Genomic DNA, 838 nt, shown 5'->3' with positions numbered 1-838 from the left:
ACCCCCCCCCCCCCGCCATCTCTGCAGGCTTCAAGGATCTCCGTCTGGAGATCTCGGTAACTCCACCCAGAAGGAGGCCACACGCCTGGTTTCTCCAGGGTTTGAGCATCCCTGGATGGAGGTGGCCTCTCTCCATCCCTGGAGGTAGGCGAGGCCTCACCTGCGAGTGGAGGAGCTGGACCCTCTCGCTGGCCTCGATCAGCTCCTGCTCGGCCAACTTGCGGGCCCTCTCGGTCTGCTCCCCCACCGCCCGCAGCTCCTCCAGCTCCGACTGCAGGAGGTTGTTCCTCCGCTCCACGATGGCGATGTTCTCCTTCAGGTCCTCGTTGGCCCTGACCGCGTCATCCAGCTGCAGCTGGGTGTCCTGCAAGGCAGCGTGGGGGGACGGCGGTGAGCGGGGACGGCGGGGAAGGGGGTGGAGGCCCACCCAGGGGCCAGCGTGGGGCCACCGTGGGGCGAACGGCCACCCCTCAACCCCTCAGGGGACAGGCGGCCGATGGGTACCTTGAGGTAGCCCTGCAACGTCTTGACTTGCTTCTGGGCCTCGGCGGCGACGCGGTTGGCGTGGCTGAGCTGGATCTCCATCTCGTTGAGGTCGCCCTCCATCTTCTTCTTCAGCCTCAGGGCCTCGTTGCGGCTCCGGGTCTCGGCGTCCAGCGAGGTCTGCAGCGAGTCCACCACCCGCAGGTGGTTGCGCTTGGCCTGCTCCATCTCCTCCTCCTTCTCGGCCAGCTTGCGCTCGTAGTCCGCCTTGACCTGGTTGAACTCCAGCTGGGCCCTCAAGATCTTCCCCTCCTCGTGCTCCAGAGAGGCCTGGGGGGGGACAGAGGGGACGTTG

The 838-nt window shown here is 66.8% G+C and overlaps 1 protein-coding gene across 1 annotated transcript; it reads right to left on the bottom strand.

The window, feature by feature from the left end:
* Positions 1 to 160: 160 nt before the first annotated feature.
* LOC103920536 (myosin-7-like) lies at positions 161 to 771 on the bottom strand (the record flags this gene model as incomplete). The annotated part of the gene is made up of 2 exons (XM_009328284.1): positions 161 to 364; positions 505 to 771. Coding segments are annotated over 2 exons (471 nt in total), but the record flags the coding sequence as incomplete, so codon positions are not given.
* Positions 772 to 838: the final 67 nt, after the last annotated feature.

Source organism: Pygoscelis adeliae, unplaced genomic scaffold (assembly GCF_000699105.1).
Source record: "Pygoscelis adeliae isolate BGI_AS28 unplaced genomic scaffold, ASM69910v1 Scaffold1697, whole genome shotgun sequence".
Lineage (NCBI taxonomy): Eukaryota > Metazoa > Chordata > Aves > Sphenisciformes > Spheniscidae > Pygoscelis > Pygoscelis adeliae.
Note: the sequence above shows the minus strand (reverse complement) of the source record. Positions and strands in the feature narration are given on the sequence as shown.